Raw genomic sequence first — 21,057 nt, 5'->3', positions numbered from 1 at the left:
AAAGGCCTTAGGTTTAATCCCCAGCATCATACATAATTTTTTAAAATTTCATATTTGATATCTTTTAGTTCATTGTCACTTCTACCCCCCAAACTTGACCTCTTCTTACTTAAAAAATATACTTTCAAGAAGGAGATTGAGGTAGCTCAGGAGTAGAGTGTTAGCCTAGCACACACAAGCAAGGCCTTGTGTTTGTTTGATCTTCAGCACTATAAAAACAAATAAACAAAAAAACTCATAGATAAATTAAACAAATCTTTATATAAATCCAGATCATCAGGATCTATAGGTATGACACCATCATATTTTGGGGATCTTGGTGTTTCTTCATAGAAGAGTTGCCAAGTCTACTAATGCCTTACTCTCCTCTTTGAATTGCCCTCATCCTTGAGAAATTACTGGCTAATAGTACAAAGATTAGTAATCCCCAATCACTTCATTTTGAAAATAAAGAACATTGTAAAGTGAGCTTGAGAGTTATTTCAAGAATGAACTGTTTTATTAAATCACATTTTAGAAAACAAATTAATATGGGCATACTTTGAATCATTTGCATCTCAGATAAAATTGGTCCATAGTTTCCCTGCCTGAGTTCCTGTTTGTGCTTCCAGCAGACCTGATGCCAAATAATACTTCTTGAATTGCTGCCATGTAATGAGAAATGAACACTGGTGGGCTTGAAACACTGAGGATGTCTTCTCACCAAAGGAAGGCCAACAGATCTCTCAATAGGCCATGTGGGCTAGTTGTCCCAGTAGTCTAATTAGGAGAAAAATAGAAAGAGAGTTGAGTCATCAAATTGTATCATGCCAAACTGAAATGAACTTCCTTTTTAGCACTCAATTCCATTTTAATGTGGTAAACAGGACTTACTTTTAGACAACATGATTTTTTGTTGTTAGCTTGTTTTGTAGTTTTACTTATATTTAATCAAAATGTTTGGAGAAAGATGAATATAGGAAAGCCATAAGCATGTACTGTTTGTACCTTATTGATCTATCTGCACATTTAATAGTGTCTCATTTTTATACCAAGAGCAAATTTCATGCCTGTTTGTTTTGGCTTCCTAATCTATAAGGAGAAGATAATTATATTATCTACCTAATTATATTTTGTGAGGATTAGTGGTTTAATGTATGTAACGTACTCAGAAAAATCCCTGAAATTATAATAAGTACTTGAATGAGATCTACTCTATTACTTAAACTTTTATTACTATTAAAAACAAAATAAGCCCACATTCAAGATTCATTGGGATTTTTTTCAGTTAGTAGAATTTGATGTCTTTCTTTTTCTGTCACTGTTAGAAACATTGTTAACATCTATGGGCCTACCAATAGCCATATTATTACAAGAGGACTTTTTGCCCTTATTTTTTGCTCCTTTTGTGTTCCTATGCATATTTTCTTTTCTTCATTCCTCACACCTTTCAATTATGAGATTCTGTAATGCTTTATGTGCCCTTTAAAGCTATCTTAAGTTCATTTTGGAGCAGAAGGTGTGTTAGGTAAAAATCAATAAAAATACATATTCACTCTGGGACTGTGTGAGAGCGGAGCATTTAATAGACAATAAGGCTCTCTGGGACATATTACCACATACAGGAAGGCTGTTAGAACTCATTTCCTGGACTATGAAATATTTTCTCAGGAGTAGGAGTATAATATAATTGACCACAATTATCTTCTGTCCATTTTATGAATGTTGCAAGTGTTTATTCCAGTTCTGTAAAAAAAAAAAAGAAAGAAAAGAAAGAAAGAAAACACACAAAAAAACCCTGATGTAGTATTTTTTTCATGAGTTTCAACAACTCTCTCACAATGATCTCATTTAGGAGACAACATTTGTCTATTTTTTTAATTTAAATATCTAAGTTTTTCATAATTTACTCATCTAGAAAATGAAACATAGGCATTTATTGGAAAATACTAGTATTCAACTTCATAAGAACAGAATATTATTTATGATGACAGTTATATAGTTTTCATTTTTCTGATTTTTTTTTTTGCTCCATTTTCTAGGTCAGATTTCAACCTCAAACATTTTGTACTGAGATAAATGAATACCCTGCAGGAGATTTTTTTGCTTCCTATTAGAATTTGTTAAGTGAGATGAGAAATAACATGATTCATCAGGTGTTGAAATTTGCTACTTATAGTCTTTGGGAAAAATAGCTATTAGGCTATTCATGGCTATTTTGTTTGTAAAGCAATTATCGCTTTGTATTAGTAGTTGAGATGGAAGAGAGAAAGGAAGTGATAACTTCACTTATAAGTGTCATCCAGATACTTAAAGATGATTGTTCTCCAATTAAAATGTTACATTCAACTTCCTCTATTTCTTCCTACCAACTCTATTTATCTGATATATGACTTATTAAGTCAGGATAAAGAGAAAAATGGAAATTCAGAATCTCTAAATAATTTCTCAGTGTTTCTTTGTTTTCTCTTACATCCAACCAATTCAAACATTATAGCATTGACTTATGTAAGTAAAAGTTTAGTTGATGTGATTTCTACTTACTGGATTTGCCCATAGCCTAATTGCAGACAATGTATTCTAGCCATATTACCATCTGTTGCTTTATGTGATTAAAGTCTATATTTTTTTAGCAACATTAAATTAAATAGCTACAAATGCCTTTTTTTAAGGCAATCACCAGCTTTGTTTCCTTAAGACAAATACACAAGAAATAATTGTGACTTTTGGAGGTTGTGGTTCTTTCTGAACTGTGAATATGTCTAATATAAAAATGTTATGTATTAATTAATAATGCCAATAAAGTTATACAATTTGTTTACTAATCTCTTCCTTCACATTTGATGGATTATTATCCTAATATCAAATATGGCCTTACAGTTCCGATAGAATCCTGATAGCAATTTTCAAGTTGAAGAATTGAAGTTCTACAAGTAAATCAGAAATATTTGAAAAGAGTTACACAATGGACTTCTTGCCAAACAATACATAGACTCTCTAATAACTTAAAAACAAGAAGAGTGCCAGTGGCTTATGCCTGTAATTCTAGCCACTTGTGAGTTTCTTATCTCCAATTAATAAGAAAAATGCTATATATAACTAAGTCCACATATAATTTTTTTCTGTTTATGTAGGGTATAAACTTGAAAGTATTTTTTCTATAGACTAGCTTACTATACCTGTATTATATATTATATAAATTCTATTATCCTGTTATTTATCAGGCTCTATATTCTTAAGTTTCTTTCATTCTCTATTCAGTTATTTCCTTGTCTATTCCTATTGCTTTTACTATGGTAACAAGATAATGGGCTTAGTATCTGATAGGGCTAGTACAGTATTAAGATTGTCTCTTTTAGAGTGTAAGATGCTTTCAATTGATTTTTAAAGTACTAAAATGCTACTTAGCACATTCAGATACACACACATATATTTGAATTTGCATGGTAATTTTAGAAGGGTAATTTAAAAAAATGTTAAGTATCTCATATAGGATCAGAATATATCATTTAATGTTTCAGGTCTTGTTTTAGATTCTTCAGTGAACAAGAGAACAGTTTCATTTTTTTTTTTTTTGCTAGTCATGGGGCTTGAACTCGGCCTGGGTGCTGTCCCTCAGCTCTTCAGCTCAAGGCTAGCACTCTACCACTTGAGCCATAGCACCACTTCTGGCTTTTTTCTGCTTATGTGGTGCTGAGGAATCGAATCGAGGGCCTCATGCATGCAAGGCAAGCGCTCTACCACTGAGCCACCTTCCCAGCCCCAACAGTTTCATTTTTAAAACACTTTCTAGCCAGGTGCAGGTGGCTTATATCTATAACCCTAGCTACTCAAGAGACTGAGACCTGAGATTGTGGTTCAAAGCTAGACCAGGCAGAAAAGTCCCCGTGAGACTCTTATCTCCAATTATCCACTCCAAAACCAGAAGTGGTGCTATGGCTCAAGTGGTAGAGTGCTAGCCTTGAGCACGAAACGGCTCAGGGACAGTGCCCAGGCCTTGAGTTCAAGCCCTACAACCACAAAAAAATATTTTATCTACCTATATTTTTTCTAGTATCAGTATGAATGATTTCTCTTTAATTTTTGTTATTATAAAGATGATGCTTTCTTATTTTCTAAATCAGGCTTACTTTTTTCCTCTTCTAAGAACCTGCTTTTGCTTCTGCTTTCTCTCAAATAGCTGCTAATACGAGTTAAAAGGTTGGGACGCAGGCAGCAGAGAGACAGGGCAGAGAAAGGCCTCTTGATGGGATAGCTGCCTCTCAGTTCTGTTCCACTGTTTTGTCCATAATTAGTACTTCAGAGTTTAGATCTTCGTTGCTTTCTAGATAACAAATTGTCAAGGGCATCCTGGCACAGTGCTGGAATGGCAAAGAGATTTCAACTAACATGGCAACTCTAAGAGATTGGAAGCTGTTTCCTGCTTTTCTTTGTTGAGATAGATACTGAGATGTTGCTTTTGACAGCAGACTTAATTATTAGATTTGAGTTCAAGTTTTGGCTGCTGTTTAGTAGCTGTCTCTGACACATTCTAGGCACTCAACCAATAATTATTTGAATGAATGTCTGAGTAATCTTAACTCACGAAGCCCCACCATCTGCATCTATAGAACGAGATGCTAATATTAGCAACCTCATGAGTATGTTGTGAAGGCTGAATAAAATGAATGCCTTTGCATGCAAATGTTTTCTCAGTTACAGAACGCTATGAAAATGTAAAGTTTATAAGCTGAAAAAAAATTGACCATTGAACTGCTAAGTCATCTACTAAACACCATGTTTTTGTGTCCCTAGCTCTCATTTAATAATCGGTCTTTTAATGGCAAGTGGTTTAAGCAAATAAGTTTCAACAGCAATGGACTGCTCATTGAGATTTGAGGTGGCAGCTTTGAGGGTTTGCCCAATAGATGGCAAAATGTATCTTTGGGACTTGCTCAGCTTCATGAACTTCAACTTTGTTTTTTGTTTCTTTTTGTTGTTTTTTTTTTGGGGTGGGGGGGTCTGGTCGTGGGGCCTGAACTCTGTACCTGGGCGCTGTCCCTCAGCTCTTCAGCTCAAAGCTAGCGCTCTACCACTTGAGCCACAGCGCCACTTCCGGCTTTTTTCTTTTTGCTTATGTGGTGCTGAGGAATAGAACCCAGGGCCTCATGCATGCAAGGCAAGCGCTCTACCACTGAGCCACCTTCACAGCATGAACTTCAACTTTGAATAGATTCTTTTCCTAATTTAGTAATTTGGTCAAATACATAACTGACCATAAAGCCACACACAGACCTAATTTAACATATTCCATTCATTTGAGCTCATAAAATTTCATCTGTCAGGATAATACGGAAGATTATTCTGATAATTGAATCTTTGAAATGTAATTTTCTTTTTTCCTAAATTCAAATTTCCTTGTTTGTATTTAATTTGGTCAAGAAAAAAATTAAAAACCTCATCATTTTGACTTCAGGGTCTCCAAAGACTAACAGCAATCGAGTGCCTAAAAATAGTCCAAGTCAACAAATTATGCTTGTTATCATCAATAGTAAATATTGTGTGATGCAATCATTAGCCAAGGTCTCAACTTTTTGCAGGGTATACATTTTTAATATTCCGTCTTACAGAATTGCTCTGACATGTTTATTTTTTTTTAATTTTTTTGGGGGGGAGTTCGGTCGTGGGGCATGAACTCTGGGCGTGGGCGCTGTCCCTCAGTTCTTCAGCTCAAGGCTAGCGAGCTACCACTTGAGCCATAGCACCACTTCCGGATTTTTTTTTTCTGCTTATGCAGTGTTGAGGAATCGAACCCAGGGCCTCATCATGCAAGGCAAGGGCTCTACCACTGAGCCACCTTCCCAGCCCCAGTGATCCAGTAGGTAGATAGATAGACAATAGTCCCAATCAAGAATAGCCATTTATATCACACATTAGAAAGCTCAAAATGTGGTGGAATAATGGTAGCATATATATAGGATTACTAAGTCTAGAAATACAATATACAACATGAGGCAGTAAAAATATACTGAATGCTGTATAAGGTTCATGCTAAGATAGCTCTTAATCACTCCATAAAAACAAGAATGGGGTACTATATGAGATGACATATGTATAAATTTACTTATACAGATTTCAGTAATCTTTTACTATGTATTTTCTTTTTTTTTTTGTCGGTCGTGGGGCTTGAACTCTGGGCCTGGGCGCTGTCCCTCAGCTCTTCAGGTCAAGGCGAGCACTCTACCACTTGAGCTACAGCACCACTTCCGGGTTCCTGGTGGTTTATTGGAGAGAGGAGTCTCATGGTCTCTCCTGCCCGGGCTGGCTTTGAACCGCGATCCTCAGATCTCAGCCTCCTGAGTAGCTAGGATTACAGGCGTGAGCCACCAGCGCCCGGCTTCTTTTACTATGTATTTTCATCCCATGTTTATTGGATAGTAAGAATGAAATTTGTTTTAATAACAATAAAACAAACTTTCAAAAAGATGCTCCAAATAGTAGTTTTTAAGATATCCGACTTTAGGATCAGTTTACCCTTGAGCAGAAGCACTTTTGCACTGAAGGTCATACTGAGGTCAATGTTACTTTTCAATAGTACCACTTTTCACAGGCCTCTCTTAAATTGGCACTTGTCATCTTCCCCTCCTTTTTTTTTTTCCTTTTCCTTTGACCCGGAAATCACAGGTCAGGCTGTTGGTGTCTAAACTTTATCAGATCCCCCTAGAGTTATAGTCACACTCATTCTCAAATTCAGAAAAAAAGACAGCTCAGTGATTAGCAGAATCAGGGAAAGGGGTGTCAGAAAAGCACATGACTGAGTTCCCAGAAAGTGCTGCTTATTGACTTACAAAGTATAGAGATGTAATGTTAGTGAGCAAAGTTCTTGACCTCACAGAACTCAACAGCCTGTTACCCCACTGCGTATCTACAAGGTCAGAGGGTGGGGACCACTTAGAGGGCTGTGACTCACTCACTGAGACATCCTGGTCCCTGGGCTTTCTAACTAGGAAACATGGGTCACCTTACCTTGTTTTGAGTTTCCAAACTGTTCTGTTCTTGGAGAGAAAAAAAAAATCTTTCAGTCATCTTCAGTGACTCTTGAAGAATCATGCCTCATCTGTTGGAAGGGCTTCTGTGAAATAATTCTGACTGGCTAGACTGTATTTTTCTAAAAGGAGATTTAGAAAATCATCCACCCTTTTATTTATTATATCTCCTTTGATGGTCCATCTCAAATGTATGGATATTTACTTCTGGGAGCATGTCAGTGCAGTATTTGAAAATACATTATAAACGAATGAAATGTATTCCCTTTGCCAACATGCCCAGCTTATGGAACCCCTGAAAATGAAGAATTATTCATGCTGAGCAGACAAAACAATTATAAATATATTTGAATTGAATTCTACTTTTACTGAGAATGCAGACAGCTTACATTATTATTTGTGCCTTAAAGTAAAATATAAATTGTTCTAAACAGAAGGAGATTTTTGTGATCATCCATGTTTCAAAAACATCTCAGATAAAGAGTAGGATAAACAAATTAAAAATTTGAGAAACTCACCTTGGAGGCAGTTTTTGTCAACTAAACCAGGATTTTTGTCAGAAAGGAAAAACAGTGCCATAAATCACTTTGTGAGTTGTACTTAAAAGAATTCAATATTAAAAAGCTATTAAAGAGCCAGTAGCTCACATCTGTAATCCTACCTACTCAGGAGGCTGACATCTGAGGGTTGCAGTTTTGAAACCAGTTTGGGAAGGAAAGTTCATAAGGCTTTTATCTTCAATTAAGAAGGGCTCAGCTCAAATGGCTGAATACTAGCACTGAGCGAACATGCTCAAAGACAATACCTAAGTTCTGAAGTTAAGCCCCAGGACTGGCCACTCATTTGGTAAGTTGAAGCCATTAGCAACAGAAGCTGAGGGACAGCACCCAGTCCCAGAGTGCAATACCTCGGACCAGGAAAAAAAATAAAAACTAAAAAAAAAATTTTAAAGCTACTAAGAAAAGCTTGAGAAATATGACATGTTAGAGGTAATAAAATGAATAAGGAAAATGAATTAACGAATAAAAGAATGGGAAAATGTTGCTTTCATTTGTTGCTTGTGTCACATACATGTCTGAAAATTATTAGTGGTGATAATTTTGGCCCTAATTTAGCCAAAATTTATTGTTTGTCATTTTATTGTAGTCAAATTAATATATGTCATACAGTGTTAAGTATTATAATATTTTAAAATACATTATGCTAATAGTTCAGCATATAATTTATAGTTCTTAGATTTACAAATTTTGTTAGGACTAAATTCTTTGATTCTTGAGTTTGTATATTTTCATGAAGCAAAACTCATATGCCTTTTAGGATAATCAGAACCACTGGAGACTAGCAGTGTATGCAAAAGACTGGGTTTTGTTAGAGACAGCTGAATATAATCCAAAAACTGAACGCTATACTCGAATACCATTTGTACCACTCAATTATTTACAAAACCACCTGGATTTGAGCACAGTCGTGGATCTAGGCTCATTTACATATTTTAATACTGAAGCTACAGTATTGGTCTTTTTATAAATACCTTTTAATGTCAAATGTAATTAGCCTATTTCTGTATGAATTATATAAATGATAGCTTGGCTGAGAAAAAGCTTTACCAATTACATTTTTGGCAGGCACTGGCCCTAGTGGCTCAGCAGGCTGAGATCTGAGGATCGTGGTTCAAAGCTAGTCAGGAAAGTCCATGAGATTCATCTCCAGTGAACTTTCAAAAAGTGGAAATTGGTGCTGTGTTCCAAGTGGTAGAGCGCTAGCCTTGGGCAAAAAAGATTAGAGACAGTGCCAAGGCCTTGAGTTTAAGCCCCAAGACTGGTATACACACACACACACACACACACACACACACGGATTACATTTTTGCAATAATGCCTGTGGCATTGGCAGCAAATGTATACATCCATGTCTAGTGACAACTTTTATAACTTTTAAAATTATAACACAAATTTTGTCAATGCTTTTCTCTGATTAAATCCTTTAATGAACAAGGAAGTGCTCATTAATCTATTTGGAAGAAAAGATATATAACATTACAGTATATCATGTTAAGAAGTTTATATTTTTAACATAATTTTTAGATCTTTCATGAGCAATATCCTTATGATAAGCACCAAATGAAATATGGAGAGAAAAATATGCTATTGTTTTCATTATTTGGAAAATAAAATCTCGTAATATCCTAGGCATGAAGTTGCCTATCATTTCACATTTAGTGCTTTGTTTGAAAATAACCCATGACCCATTTGAGATCAAAGTTCACACAACTGGCAAGAAATGGTTGCATTATTGTGGGTCTCTGACATGTAAAGAACACAAAAAAGGAATTCATAAGAGATAAATTGTTTGGAATGAAAAAATCTCCTTTAAGCCTTACAGACTTGCTCAAATTCAAATGAGAGTAATGAATGAGAGAAATAAATTATTAAAGGTAGCCAGTTTTATTCTTTCCCTGCTCCTCCCCCTTCCCCGCAAAGGCTGGGATTCCCAGTTCTTGAATATTTTTATGCCTTTCAGAGTGAGTTTCATGGTCCAAAACCCACACATTCACTAAACATGACACAAGTTTTAGCAATGAAATAGTGCTATATTTCAGCTACGTAATGTGTTAAAGAAGCTTTTATGTCTAGGCTTTAATTTTGTCTATGATTTACCATAGTTGGGAGAAAGAGTGAGGGGAGGGAAATAAACTCAGACTCAGAAAGCAATGTTCTCTGTACCCTGCATATAGCCCAAACCATTTTTATGGACATCTGTGTGCCACATACAGGCCAGGCTGGGAAGGAGGGGATGCTGATGCTTTACCATTCGAATTCAAAAGGAAGGCCTACCCAGGAACAAGAGAAGCAAGGGCACAAATCACACAGGGTCAGGTGGAGTTTTCTTCTTTTAGCACCGCTTTCCAGGGGGAGGAAGTGCTTTTTACAGAGCCCCTGGGAGTGGAGGAAGATATTCACAGGTCTTAGGTTTGTTGATGGGAGTCAGCATGGTCAGGTAGGGACAGTAGTTTTTGGTTTAATTCACTCACTAGAAACTATAGAAAAGTGTGCTGTTTTGTGATTTGAATAAAATTTGCTATGCTAGTGCAAGTAAAACTGTTTCCATGATATAACAGGAAAGCTGAGGAATTGCAACATAGCTTGTGCTATGCTTTGAGTGTTTTTGTTTCCTTCAAGTTTATGTGTCGAACTTGAATCCTCAAAGCAACTATTTTAGGAGGTGGGACCTAATGGAAGGGGGTTAGGGTGTTAATTTATCATTCCCCTTATAAAAAGGGTTAGTGGGAATGGGTTGTTCCCTTTGGCTTTTCTGCTGTGTGAGAAATAACACTCCTTCCAGAGAAGCAGCAGTCAAGACACCATCTGTGTGTGGAGTGTGAGTGTGTGTGTGTGTGTGTGTGTGTCTGTCTGTCTGTCTGTCTGTCTGTCTGTCTGTCTGTCTGTGTCTGTATGTAGTAATAGGGTTTGAATTCAGGGCCTTGCTCACTTGGTTGGTACTGTACAATCTGAGCCATATCTTCAGCCTGCTTTTTTGTTGGATATTTGGACATGGACTCTCATGGACTTTTCAGCCTGAGATGGCTTTGAACTGTGATCCTCCAGATCTCAGCCTTCTGAGTAGTCAGGATTACAGGTGTGAGCAACTAGCACTCAGCTTTTAAGGCACCATCTTGAAAGTGAAGACCACAATGTCACCAAATGCAAGATGTCAGTGACTTAATCTTGGACTTTTCAGCTACCACTACTGTGTCTGGGAGTAAATAATCTTTCGTGAGGGTTTGGCATGCAGTAGGTGAACAATATGTAATGAACCATTGTTCATTAATCCTCCTCAGAACACCACTTATAAGCAAAATTCTGGCCATCTATTTTAACAGATGGGATGTCAATATTTGTAGAAAATCTCCTTAGAAATTTTCATTATTAAAAATAAGAAATTTTCATTAACACTGTGAAAAGGAAAGTGTAGATATCTACAATTTTAATTCAATTTTATTTTAATTTCTATTAAAGAAAACTTATTTTCTGAGTACTACCAATGGTTACTTAATTTCAAGGTAAGGGTTCCCTCATTCTCTCATTCTTTCTTCTTGTGATTAAAAAGTTACCAACAAGGTCCTATGCCCAGAAGTATGAGTTGTAGTTCTTATAAGTTCAGGTATCCAAAGGCATTGATAATCCATGTAATGTTTTCTCAAAAATGAAACATTTATGAATAATTTCCCTATTACATTAGCATGCATGGCTTTGAATCCAATAATATTAAGCAAATCCTTTTTTTAATTTAACTATACTGAAAAGCTTTTCAAGACTTTATGTATATAATATACATTATGTATTATATAATATATAATACTATAATAGATATAACAGTAATAACTGTTACAATAAAATGTTACTAAATAATAATATAATAATAATAAATACAATATTATAATATATAATGATATTCTATGATATATGTTATTATATATTATTGATGTAGAACTTTATCATGGAAGTAGAAAACGGCAGATTCAAACAAGAAACACTTCTAATGCAAGTGAGTTTTAGGGAATGTGAGAATCCTGGCCTGCATTATACAGTGGTCTAGACATTTTTTTAATCATATTACAATGCAGTGAGCTGGGAATGCAGCTCAGTCAGTGGTGAAGGGACAGCTTAGATGTGTAGAGCCTCTAGTCCCATCTCCAACCTCACCAAAAGATTAAGTAAAACAAAATTCACCTTTCCTTGTGTTATTCTGAAAAATGAACTCTAATCAGCACTCATCATTAAACAGAAGGGTGACTTAGACATCTGGTTGACTATCCTACAGTTACTACAAGGCAACGAGACACACAGGATGAAACTCCACTGTGGGTGGGATGGGGGAAGGACACTTGCTTCATTGGTGGACATAATGGGCCTTTGTGGCTTGGTCTGCTTAGCATTTACTTTCTGTTCTTTTAGACTCACCTCTCCTCCCACATAGTGCATGTAGTTTTGGTGCATCTGTGTTTATTCTGACTCACACTAGGTGCTAGGTGACTGGCCTCAAATGGGAGCAATCAGCATTTCCATCACAGTGACTAGTGACTAGTGGCCAACTCAAGGATTGGCATATGACTCAGACTCATGTTACGTACATAGTCCTACGGAAGGATGTGTTGAAGAGATTTGTTATTGAATATTTCTTTCTTCATTTTATTGCATTATGTTTCTATGTACTGCTTCATCTGGGACAATTGGGCTATGAGAGCAAATATGTAATGAAGTAGATTATGAAATCTCAAAAACATGGGACTTCATTTATAGATATATTGCTTACATTTTGAACTGGGTCCTGGAAACTATATAACTAGTAGTTGGTACTTTTTGGTAAGTTTCCTGGTCTTAGTGATTTCTTTTACTTTTATTAAGCTTAGTAATCCTTGAGAATTAAGTTTTATGCTAGATCTACTGATTTTTACTAGATCTAAGAATATCAAGTACTCTAAAAAGCATATTAAAAATATCAAATACTCTATACTGTCAGATTTCTCTGTCCTATCATGTGTATATATATATATATATATATATATATACAGAAAGAATGACACTGTCCCATTTGTAAGGAAATTGAAGGACTTGGAAAAAATCATATTAAATGAAGTAAGCCAGACCCAAAGAAACATAGGTCCCATGGTGTCCCTTATTTGCAATAATTAGTATATACCTAGGATAATCTTAGCAGATGAGAAGAATAGCTCAATAGCTATGTACATATGACTACATAAGATGATGATAAACGAAATGAACTCCAAGACATGGACATAAGAGGTTTGTCTTTGTTGTTTTTAATGTGTCTGAAACTTTTGAGAGGCAGACTGTAATTTCAAATTTTGATAAGGCAGTTCCCCTGTCATCATTGCCCTGTGACAAGGTTCAGCCACATTTACATATTTAAGTATGTGGGCACATATACACACATGTCAGACATATTTACATATATGCATATGTATACATACAAACAAACACATATAATTTTATATATACACATACACATACATACATTGTTCTTCCTACTTCACCTGTCCATTGAAAGTTACCAATCTTTGGGGATGGGGTGTAGCTTTATACATACATTTCTATCATGGTGCTTTGAAAACTGTTTGCATTCCATTCCAGATGGATACTTTTGTAAAGCATAATCAAAATGAATTGCTAGGAAAAATAGAATGTCACTTAGCTGCTTGAACGCCATAAATTTACTATAAAACCTTAGAGACACTCTCCATTTCTACACATATCTCCATATGGACTGGTGCCAGATAGTTTGTAGACTGATCTGCAAACCACACTTTGAGTAGTGCTGTCCTATCATTCTTCCCACCTGGAGCAGCTCTTCAGTTTTATCTTCTGTTTCCACACCCCACACAGCCATCAAAGCAGAAATTCAAGGGCTAGTGAAAGGGGTTGATACTTATTGGATACTCATTGTTTATCTCTGCATTCCTCCTTTCACATCAGTTTTGACATCTAAGGACTTCTGTTTATTTTCCAGCAGTTCCACTGAACTATGTAAAAAGTCATGATCTAATACTTTCTTTCCTAAGTGAAATGTTACATTCATCTAAAGATATGTGCATGTTTTTATTAGCATTAATTAGTTGTACAAGAGAGTTTCAGTTTAACATGTCCAGGTATTTATACAATGTACCTTGATTGGCCTTACACACTCTGTCCTTCTTCCTCATCTCCCCTTTCTCTTTCCAACCCAATCTGTTTGTTTCATTGTTCCATACTCATAAACAGATATAAAATATTGTGACTATACTCCCTCACCCTCCTTCCCCTTTACCCACTCAGAACAGCATCTGTTTTACATTTCTGTCATTAATTTTCTTAAGTGTATATAAGTTGTTCAAAGGGATTACACTGTGTTATTTCACACTATATATACTGTATGTTAATCAGATTGGCCCTTTTGCTGACTCTTTTTCCCCAATTCAACAGCCTCAATAGGTTTCATTATGCTCCATTCATAAATAAATACATTTCAATTATGTTCATCCTCTAGTATTATCTTTTCATCTCCTTTCCTTCTCTTCCTTTCAAACAGTTCCATAATTATAAATATGTGTGTATGCATATGTGATCTTATATGTGTTTACATGTTTAACTTTTAGGTCTAGCTTCCACATATGAGCGAAATATGTGAGAGTATTTTTAAACACACTGTGCATAGCTGAACAACTCCCAAGTTTGAAAGTATTTCCAGACTGAAAATATTTTTAAAAAAGTCCCATTAATAGTGAATACAACTAGGTGCAGGTAGCTCACCCTATAATCCTAGATACTCAGGAGGCTGAGATCTGAGGATCACAGTTTGAAGCCAGCCCAGGCCAAAAAAAAAAAAAAAAAAAAAGTACCAGTAAGACTCCAATTAACCATTCAAAAACCAGAAGTGTCACTGAGACTCAAAGAAGTAGAGTACTAGCTTTGAGCAAATGAGCTCAAGGACAGCGCCCTGAGTTCAAGCCCCACAACTGACAAAAAAAATAGTGAATACAGATTTTTCTCACATAATGTCCAGTAATAAAAAATGAATCAAATCTTACTAAATGCGACAACACAGATGACTCTCATAACCATGAATCTGAATTTAAAAAACCAGATCATACATTAAATTCCACTTATGAAAAGGTTGAAAGCAGGCAAAAGGTGACAGTGAAAGAGTTCACTTTTTGGAACATATGTTATACTTTATTTAAAAATTGATTTAATAAAAATATTTTTTAAATAGAGAGCAACTGTTTTTCAAGCTGTAAAAGCCTAAAAGTGTGCATCTCCGTTGACACTGGTTTCTCCTTTAATTTCTAAGGCTAGTACCCAGTGTGTTACCCACACCTGAAGCTTTCACTTCTGCTGCTGCCCAGTTCCTTTCTCTTCCTCCCCTCATGTCTCATCAGGCTCTTCAAACCACATTGAATCCTTTCCCACCCTACCTTTTTTCACCGTTCTACATGCCCTGCCCTCCACAGCAAAGACCCTGCCCTCCATAACCATAATCAAAGTTATAAACAGGCTCATGACTGGTACTTGCTTAAAACCTCTTTCCTGCTTCACCATTTTTTTCAGTGAGCAAGTGAGAGAGAGGGGAGAGAGAGAGAGAGAGAGAGAGAGAGGAGAGGAGATAGACAGAAAAACAGTTAGAGGAGAAAACACAAAATCTTCACTGTGCAAACCAGGCCCTCTGCATCTTGGCTGATGCCAGTGTATTGTAGCTCCACCAGTACTTACCTATTTTTAGACATTGGAGCTATCCTTGCCTTTCTATTTTCAACGAAGGTGCTCTGGCCTGAAAACTCTTCCACCAGTTTTACTAAACCACATCCCCTCAGATAGCTCTGGCCTCTTCCTCAGTTGAGTTGCAATTGTCTTCTTTATTTTCCCACCACTTTTTATTTTCCTTTAGAATACATATCACTTTAATTACCCCATAACTGATCATAGTAATGGATGTCTGTCTCTCCCTCTGAAAGGCAAGATCCGTGGAGCAGGTTCTATATTTCCCCAGAGCTTAACACAGTGCTTTGCATATCATACTTGTTCTGTTAAGAAATGGTGAGGAATGAATGAGTGAATGTACTTTGATACTACTCTACAAATTTTGCTGGAGGCACTAACAATAAAACATTTATATGGATATTTATTTAAACACTGGAGCACTCTTTCAGCGAAGTGTTACTTGACTTCCCAACCTAAAGTAGCCTCCCCTGCCCTAAACCTGTTTACCACACCATATTTTTTTTAACACTAGAGTGTGAAGTCTGCAGGGCAGGCATTGCATTAGCATTTATTCACGGCTCTGTCCATAACATCTAGCATTTAGCATGTAGGAGGTATGTGACAAATACTGCTTGAAGGATTGAATGAATGTGTCCATGGACAAGCATTCATTCTTTTCAACACAGAACACTAGGTTGTCTAACAGAACTTTCTGCAGTGATGGCAACGGTCTACCGGTCTGCACTGTCTAATACTTCTCTCCTGGCCACACAGAGGCTACTTGAAAAGTGGCTCATGTGAGCAAGGAGCTTAAGTGTTGAAGGTAACTTTAATGTCTAATGTCTATGGTAGGCCCCAGCCTACCATATTAAATGGTGACGCCCTAGAAAAGATACTTTAGGAAAAGGGTCAGGAAAGGTTTGTTGGAGGCCTATCCTTGTGGAGGTGGGAGAAACAGCCTCTAGGGAGAGGTGAAGGTAAGACACAGGATGCCTTGCATCTAGACTTTGTCAGTGTTTTGTGAAATGCTATTAACGTTTCTGTTTCCTTGGGGTAATTTTTTTCCTCTTCAGGTAGTGTTAGAATTAAATGTAAAAGACTTGCCTTTAGCCTGTACTAAGCATAGAGCTACAGTGTAAATGATAGTTATTATACTACATATATTCTATAGGTTATATATGGGATATATATATATATATATATATATGGGATATATACACACAGACACACAGACAGACACACACACATCACAGTAGAACCCTCCAGATTTTAAAGAGAGAGTAGCAGGCAGCCAGACCAGGGGTCTTCTACCTGTATAAACTCTCCCTGGGCCCAAGGAAGATAACTAATCTCTTCCTTTAGCAAGGAAGTGATCAAGTGTCTCTCCTTGGACCATACTTTCCCATAGGGTTCCTCTAAGCTCACAGTGAAGGCAAAGACCACCCCTTCCAATTTTGTACTCTCCTCATTTCTGTCCATGCGGGCTTATCTGGGCAAGCCCAGAGTGGGTAGGCGGAGGCATTAAAACCTAACAACTGGGCTCCCACATCTCTGGGTACCCTCCCCACCCCCATCAGCCCCCCGCAGTTAAAAACGTGCTTGTGGATGATTTCACTTTCTGCAGTCTCTGGGGCTCAGCAGCTCAGAGCCCCTGGCTGCCTCACCGCGGCCCGAGTGAGCTCCCCTGAACGCCCTCCCCTCTCCCCTCATTTCAGGGACGTTGGTCACAAACGAAATAAACACGGATTAAAAAAAAAAAATTACTACACCCATTCCGCCGAGGAACCCTGTAAGCAAGGCACAACCAACAGACCAGCCACGCGCGCCGGCCCTTCCTGCCCCGCAGTCCCCGCATCAAGTACCGCCAATCACCATTTCCCGGCACCAGGCTGCCAATTCCACGTTCCCTTCATCTCGTTTTCAACCGGGCTACCACGGTGGCTGCGGTGCACAGCGGGTCGGGAGCCACGACGCCCGGCTGCGGGGGGCTGTGTGTGTGTGTGGGGGGGGTCCCCTGCAGCTCTCGGGCCGCGGATGGGAACCCCAGAATAACTGCGGGCCTCCGAGACTGCTAGGCAGGGAGCCCCGAGAGGCGCGGGGCGCAGCCGGTGAAGACAAAGAACCGGCGCCTGCGCCGGCACCCAAACGGCGCTCTTTCCCTAGAGCGTCTTCCCCGGAAAGACCGGCGGCGCAGGTCTCCGGCCGGCCCTCCGGCTCGTTCGGACGGCGGGGACCGAGCTATCCCCTCGCTCCCCACACGCGCGCGGGCCAGGCGGCCCCACAGCGCCCCTCCCTGCCCTTCCGAATGCTCGCTGGGCGTGGGTCCGGGGGTCCGGGGAGGCGTGCGGGGGCCCCCGCGCGGCGCGAGGTGCGGCGCGGGCGCGGGCAGGGCGGGCGCGCGCGGGGCGGGCGCGCGGCGGGACACGTGTGGTGGCGGTGGCGGGGAGGGGGGCGGGGGAGCCGGCGCCCGGGGCTTTAAGAAGGTGTGGAGGGGGGCGGGCGCTTTCCCAGGCCTGGCCGAGGGGCGTCGCGCACAGACGGCGGCGGCGGCGCACGGAGGCGGCGGACGACGCGCTGGAGTCGCCCGCGAGCCGCCCGGCCCCGCGCTTCTGTGACCCAAAGTAACTTTGGGGAGGCGCGAGTCTCCCGCGAACTTCCCCCGCGGGACTGCGCTCCCGAACCCGCTCCACAGCGGCCGGCCGGCAGTCCTTCTGGAGAGCCTTCCCTGGGCGCGCGGCTCCTCCGTCCCGGCGAGCCCCCCAAGTGCATGCGAGCGCGGCGCGCGGGGCGCACGGCGGCGGCGGCATGGAGCGCGGCGGCCGGGGCTGGGCGCCGCGGACTTTCCTCCTGGCCGTGGTGCTGGGGGCGACGCTGAGGGCGCGCGCCGCGGCGGGCTACTACCCTCGCTTTTCGCCCTTCTTTTTCCTGTGCACCCACCACGGGGAGCTGGAAGGGGATGGGGAGCAGGGCGAGGTGCTCATTTCCCTGCACATTGCGGGCAACCCCACCTACTACGTACCGGGACAGGAATACCATGGTAGGTACCACGGCATCTCCGTGCCCCGGCCTGTGTCCCAGGGCGCCCGCGGGGCGCAGCTGTCTAATCCCGTTCCCTCTTCCAAGGGGCCATTTAAACAAGAACCATGACAACCCGTCCTCCAGCATTGCACTCTGTCGGGTGTGTGTGTGTGTGTGTGTGTGTGTGTGTGTGCCCGCGCGCGCGCGAGGGGAGGAACAAAGTTAGTGGAGAATGGAGTGGTGAGTTGGGATTTGTTCTCCACCCCTAACTCACGTCCCTCACACATCTCAAGGGGTGTTGGTACCCAGTGCTAGACAATTCTTGGGGGCCGAGGTCATTCCCCCTTCGTTCCCCGTTCTTTTCAGACAGCTGCCACATTGAGCAAACCTGTGCATCTCATTCTCTGAACTCCATTCCCTGGATGTCAGACCTTTGTCCTGCTCGAGGGACCCCTGGTGGGGCCCCTGGTGGCGGCCTGTAGGCGGTGGCGGGGCTCTGCGGACCCCGGCTGGTGACAGATTGAAGCGCCGGGGTACCTGGCCGCCCCGCGCCACCCGCCGGCCCTCCGCAAAGTTCCCGCTGCTGGCCAGCCAGGAGCCAGCGCCTGGCCTTCCATCCAGTGCCCAACTGGGCCGCTCCCAGCTCTTTATTCCTGGAAAGTCTCTTGTAAAATGTTAGTAATGGATTTTTTTTTTTAGTCCTGACTCCACGCTTACTTTTAACATGCAGCTTGTTGTGAGAATTGTCTTTGTGGTGTTTATTAATGACTGTCTTTTAGCTGCACAGCTTTAATTTCCAAGAAAGGAAGGCTCTTATTAAAAGGAAATCCTTTTCGAAGGGAGCATTATACAGTTCATCAAGGTTAACTATTATTGAAGAAATAATAGTTCCAAGAAATATTATTTTATCCAGTGCATATATTTTTCATATTTTAGGGTACAGGTCGAGTAAATGGAATATTTTTTAGTCTGTTTTCTGCATTCCTCTTGGGTTTTCTGAATGTTTTGCTCCAGTGAGACTTTTGAGTAGTGATAGGCAGTATTCAGTTAGAATTTTAGCACAAAATTTTATACTCCAGAATAGAAACTATTGTCTAGTAAGCTAATTTCATAATTTCTGTCTCTAATAGGCTAACAGGTGGTGTTGACATGGCAGAAGGTAATCTCTGAGGAGCTGGTATTTCAGATAGACACACATGTAAACATTGCAAAAATCCTTAAAAAGAGTTTTCTACTTAAAAGCCCCTTTATATCTTTTCTGAAATACCTAGCCTAAATAACTGCATCCTAGAGGTTTAAAACAGTGCTTTTACACTTTTCCTATGACACAGTGGCACCTTGCCTGTGGCATTTCAGGATTAAATTTGGAAAATTAATTTTTTATAACAAGTCCCTTCTTTAACAGAAAGTGCTTACTGCACTCTCTGAGTTATAGGAATTTTTAAATGGAAGGAACAGGCAACATGATGACAACCCAGACTGAATCCAATGACTGATTGGTTGAGACCTTCTTCCACTTGGCATGACCCTAACAAAGTCCTGGCCATCATGTCGGTAAGGTAGATCAGTGAGCAAAGCCTGGTCTAAGAGGTATAATTGTCATGTGATAGAAAACAAGATGATACACAGCCTTAGTTTCTTCCCATTCCTTGAAGTGGTCAGGAAAGGAAATCCAATAAAATGCAATATGCTTTCTTTTTCTATAAAGTTAGCAAAAGATTCCTAGATTGACTGCAATCATACCCCCTAAATCTTGAAAAAGTGTGATGATAGAAGGTAAGAATAAAGTATAATACTCCTAATGGGTCATGGCAGGGGGTCCCAATTTCCACATCCTCTTCCTGAAAGAGGTAGGAAAATTGAAAGGTAAAGTTATTATATATATTGGAAGGTAAAGTTATAATGCCAGATTTAAAATTCCCGTTAGATGTTTCACCAACATTTTGATTTAGGGATGAACTATAGCTACAGTCCTACAATGAGAGTTTTTCCTTGAACAATGTTCTACAGGTAGAAGAAATGTTTAACAATGAAATGCTTCCATATGCTTTCTTTCCCTTAGACATCTGGAAATTACTTTTACAAATCAATTACATAGGATTTGCAAGAACAGACTTGCCAGTAGGAAAAGTTAAGCTAATATGTTTGGTGAAGAAAATGGAAGGTCAGTGTGGCCAGAAAGGTTATTTATGAGATCTGCGCCATGTTAGCTTGGGAATTTACAATTTATGTTGAATCTTCTAAATCTTTTAAATGTAGCATTAAGTCAGGAGAAAAATGAGTCTGATTTCCATCAGACTCAGCATTTGGATGAGTTATGTTTGGGGGAAAGAGCTGGTGGTTGTGAGGATTTTCTTTTCTTTACTTTTTTAAAACTCAAGAATGATTGAGGTAGAGGTGGTGTGTATAATAGCACCTAACATAAACCATTGTTGTAGATCACTTAACTGCCCTTTGGCACTTGGATTGTATGAGTTTAGAATAAAAGTGGTTCAAAATTATATGTCCTTTTGTCATATTCACTTCAAGATTTCTACTGAAAATCTTTGACAAAAACAAAGGCAGTAATACAATAGAGAATCATTGCGAGATTCCAACATTAAGTAATAGTATATCCATCTATTTGCAGTTTTGGCAGCTCCATAAATACTGCATGGTTACATGTAATAGGCTTTCTTCTCATAATGAAATGGTTTCATTCGGTATCTCCATTCTCATTTTCCTGTATCTTTTAAACTGTTATTTGTGATGCTTTTGGTGGTATCGTTAGGCACAATGAA

The 21,057-nt window shown here is 39.5% G+C and overlaps 1 protein-coding gene across 2 annotated transcripts in view; it reads left to right on the top strand.

The window, feature by feature from the left end:
• Positions 1-18,064: 18,064 nt before the first annotated feature.
• The window catches only part of Reln (reelin), a 452,156-nt gene continuing 449,163 nt past the window's right edge, over positions 18,065-21,057 (top strand). For both annotated transcript variants that reach the window (XM_042684785.1, XM_042684786.1), the window contains exon 1: positions 18,065-18,296. In XM_042684785.1, the coding sequence (XP_042540719.1) occupies positions 18,065-18,296 (232 nt within the window). The remainder of the gene's footprint in view (positions 18,297-21,057) is intronic.

Source organism: Dipodomys spectabilis, unplaced genomic scaffold (assembly GCF_019054845.1).
Source record: "Dipodomys spectabilis isolate Male_0828 unplaced genomic scaffold, ASM1905484v1 ptg000089l, whole genome shotgun sequence".
Taxonomy (NCBI): Eukaryota; Metazoa; Chordata; class Mammalia; order Rodentia; family Heteromyidae; genus Dipodomys; species Dipodomys spectabilis.
This window is presented reverse-complemented; position numbering and strand designations above follow the sequence as displayed.